The 4,440-nt window shown below is 38.4% G+C and overlaps 1 gene segment (V, D, J or C); it reads left to right on the top strand.

The window, feature by feature from the left end:
• The first annotated feature begins 714 nt into the window (after positions 1–714).
• Positions 715–1,426, top strand: LOC133067081 (T cell receptor delta variable 1-like). The segment is given in 2 exon segments: positions 715–785; positions 982–1,426. Coding segments are annotated over 2 exon segments (516 nt in total).
• The last annotated feature ends 3,014 nt before the right edge of the window (positions 1,427–4,440 follow it).

The following is a 4,440-nucleotide window of genomic DNA, read 5'->3' on the forward strand; positions in this document are numbered from 1 at the left end:
TTAATACATAAAACTCAATATCAGATTTCAAAAGAATAATATTTTATTCCTGATATAATGTTATTTAAATATAAACCAATTATTAGACTCTGAAATTCAGATGGACTGATTGTTAAAAATCATTTCATGTTGAAGTAATTTTATTGATTGAAAAACCTAAGTAGAGCCCTGCAACTCACTAAAAAAGAAAAAGGCAGAGATACATTAATTACTTTGGATAAGACTGCTTTTCACCCAGAAAGCCTAAGATCTGTGAATGCTTTAAAATAGTCACTAAATTCTGGATGGAGAAAAGTAGGCATAGGCTAAATTAATGACCAATCTGTAGATTACAAGAAAGTTTTGTAGGCTATACTAAATTATATCTTAAACAGGATGGCAAAACTATTTTACTGAATCAATGTATGTCAACTTGTTTAACCTTCAGTTTCCCTCAGTTCAAACCTCTAATACTTTCTTTCCTCCTGCCCCTTTTCAGGATCTGCCAAACTTAATGACCAGGGAAAGACAAGTAGACAAAGTAAAGGTGTGTGGTGAGCCAGACTTCATCTGTACACAGACCACGTGGTCGGTGAACATGACACCCTACTTCCTGTTTGGGGGAGTCACACAGGAACCCGGGTGCTATGTATATGTGCTGCCAGGCACTCAAATACAGTGACATCTTAGCTTGAGGCAGAATTAAACAGATTTGTGCAGGGGAATCCACGCCTCATGGCGCTCTCCAGTCTGCTCTGGGTGTTCCTGGCCTTCACCTTCTCTAGTAGGGATGCTCCCAAACCAGGGTGCGGTGTTCAGGGTGAAAGGACTGCACACAGGCACGTGGTGCTTCACCGGAACTTGGGGAGGAAAGGAGGACTGGAGAAAAGCAAGTGTTTTATGATTTCAGTTTGGTTTGTAAATATTTGGGTCCAAAATTTCTCTAACTTCTACAGCATTTTGTTCAATATTTCAGCTCTGTTTTCTGATTTTTTCCACAAGATCTGGTGTGGCCCAGGAAGTTACTCAAGACCAGCCAGCCATAATCAGTCAAGTGGGGAAGGTAGTCACCCTTAACTGTCAATATGAAACCAGTAAGAATGTGCATGACTACAGCATTTTTTGGTACAAGCAGCTTCCCAGTGGACAGATGACTTACCTCATTCGTCAGTATTCAGAAGACGAGAATGAAAGGGATGGCCGTTATTCTGTAAACTTCCAAAAAGCACATAAATCCATCAGCCTCACCATTTCATTCTTAAAACTGGAACATTCTGCAAAGTATTTCTGTGCTCTCTGGGAACTCACAGTGTTTGAAGTAATAGGAAAAGCTGAACAAAAACCCCAGAACTTAATAAGAGAGAGTCCCGCTGCTGCAGGACCCCAGCTGAAATGCACAGCAGACCTCAGACAAGAAATGATATTCTTGTGGTTGCTTAATCTGTGATCTGGATCAGAGGAATTAATTCTACATGAAAGCTTCTTCTATGTCATTTGGATTCAGGTGTCCAGAGAAACTTTCTACTAAAACATTCTCCTCTTGAATTTTTGAATTTAAATCAAACATACAGAACATATGTAATCTTGTCTAAAGTTATAAAGTAGCTCCATAATAATGTAAAGTGACAGTTTCACTAAAATACACTCATATCACACACCTGGGTCTAGTTATTTGGAATCATCATGGAAATAATTTCCTGAATAAGGATTCAGGATTTCTTCTTAGACTTACGTCATTTAAGGTGCAATCAGACAAGCAGAACCACCAGTGGTATGGAATAAGAAATTAGTTATAAAGATTAGAACTCAGGCAATTGCTAGATTTGGTGGAAGAGTCTATACAAAGCTATTATCTTCGTATCTGGTGTTGAGAAAAAATTCATTGTTAATTTGCTAGAGTAATAGTTGTAGAACAAAGCTGGAAGAGACTGAAGTGTGGACAAACTGTGACTCATAAGGACATATTAGAACCATGAGGATAATGGAACCCACAAGACTCACTAAAACTTGTCTACATCTCACCTCCTTCAGTCTCACAGTAGTGGATGACCTGAGGAGAAGTGGGTGTCATTTGACATTATGCTTAAAATTGGCTTAAAGCTCAACATTCAGAAAAATAAGATCATGGCGTCTGGTCCCATCACTTCATGGCAAATCGATGGGGAAACAGTGGAAACAGTGATAGACTTTATTTTTTGGGCTTCCAAATCACTGCAGATGGTGACTACAGTCATGAAATTAAAAGACACTTGCTCCTTGAAAGAAAAGTTATGACCAACCTATACAGCATATTAAAAAGCAGAGATATTACTTTACCAACAAAGGTCCACCTAGTCAAAGCCATGATTTTTCCAGTAGTCATGTATGGAGGTGAGATTTGCACTATAAGGAAAGCTGAGTGCCAAAGAATTGATGCTTTTGAACTGTGGTGTTAGAGAAGACTCTTGAGAAACACTTGTACTGCAAGGAGATCAAACCAGTCCATCCTAAAGGAAATCAGACCTGAATATTCATTGGAAGGACTGATGCTGAAGCTGAAACTCCAATATTTTGGCCACTTGATATGAAGAACTGACTCATTGGAAAAGACCCTGAGCTGGGAAAGATTGAAGGCGGGAGGAGAAGGGGATGACAGAGGATGAGATGGCTGCATGGCATCACTGACTCAATGGACATTAATTTGAGTAAACTCCAGGAATTGGTGATGGACAGGGAAGCCTGGCGTGCTACAGTCCATAGGGTCACAAAGAGTTGGACATGACTGAGCGACTGCATTAAACTGAACTGAACTTACATACACACTTGGCCCAAGACAAAGAGACGATGAGGAGGAGATTTGGTGGGAGTGGAGGTGTTGTGAGTCAACAATAAGATGAAATATCAGATCAGCAGCAATATGAGTAGCCATAGTCCCTGGAGCCCTGCACCAACCCCCAAAACATAAAAAAACTATGGCTGCTTCATCACAATGACCTTCTAAATGTCACACAAATTTCTTTTGTGGCCAACCCTGAGCCAGAACAATACAGGAAGCACATTCTGGGAAAGATTTCCAGTCAGTTAAGGTAGCTCAAAACTGCTACAATACTCTGTAGGTTAATTTGGCAGCCATCTGTACTCTTTTAACAGCTTTTGAATAAAGAAGACAGCAAAACTATGCTTCTTGCTAATGTTGCTTTTGCTGTTCAGAAACTAAGTCATGTCTGACTTTTGCGACCCCGTGGACTGCAGCACAAGGCCTCCTCTATCTTCCACTATCCACTAATTTGGTGATACCATCCAACTGTCTTATCCTCTGCTGCCCTCTTCTTTTGCCTTCAACCTTTCCCAGCTTCAGAATCTTTTCAAGTGATATGCCTCTTCTCATCAAGTGGCCAAAGTGTTGGAGTTTCAACCTCAGCATCAGTCCTTTCAATGAATATTCAGGGTTGATATCCTTTAGGATTGGCTGGGTTGATCTCCTTGCAGTCCAGGGGACTCTCAAGAATCTTCTCCAACACCACAATTCTTGCTAATATGATGCAGTAATTCCTCATTCAACCCAAAACATTCTAAACATATCCTTCAAAGATTAGAGCAAGTTCACCTATCCATTTGTGGGTGATGTTACTTTCTCTTCTAGCTAAGCCACACTCTGCCACTGAATCCTCTATCTTCACTACTGAGATATAATAAGATATAAGATTGACTTATATTAGCATATCTTGTTACCACATGTAGCAAATGTGAGAGGGGAGTTAAAATTTAATACATAATGTAATACATAAATATATTTATATAAAAATGAAAGACAAATTTTCATAAGTATTATTGTTCTTATTTCTGCAAATGACCACATGGTTATAGCAGGTATTTATAATGACCTCTTCCATTACCCATCCTATAACCTCTTTGCTCATAGCAAGCACTTCCATTCACTGCTATACTTCACTTCCTATAAAGCAATCTCCTTATTCAGGAGCAATGCTATGAGGAAAGTCATACATTTGAATAAGGAATTCTGCAGGTCCACCACTCTGGTTTTGGCAGACATTTGCAAGCCATTGTATTTTGATATCTAACTTCATATTAAAAGCAATAGAAGTCACCAAAGTGGAATATTTTTTAAACAGCTTAAAGAAAACAAGCAAAATATCCAAGCTAGTTTCTTATGAACATTAATGTACATTTCTTAATTGTGAGTTTATTATAAATCACTGCCAAGAGTTTTGAAAGTCAATGCACAGAGTGATAAACTGTATTTGCAATGCATATTTCTGAAAAAGGACTCAAATGCAGAATATGTTAGAAGTTCCTTTAAATCATTAAGAAAACAAATAGTAAAGAATGGCAAAATCTTGGCGATCCAACTCAAAAATAAGATATCCAATAGCTAATAAATATATAAAAACCTTAATATTTTTATTAATTAGGGAAATGAAAATAATACTGTATCTCAGCATTCCATCTGGGTCCTTTCAG

The sequence above is a fragment of the Dama dama genome, chromosome 12 (assembly GCF_033118175.1).
Source record: "Dama dama isolate Ldn47 chromosome 12, ASM3311817v1, whole genome shotgun sequence".
Taxonomy (NCBI): Eukaryota; Metazoa; Chordata; class Mammalia; order Artiodactyla; family Cervidae; genus Dama; species Dama dama.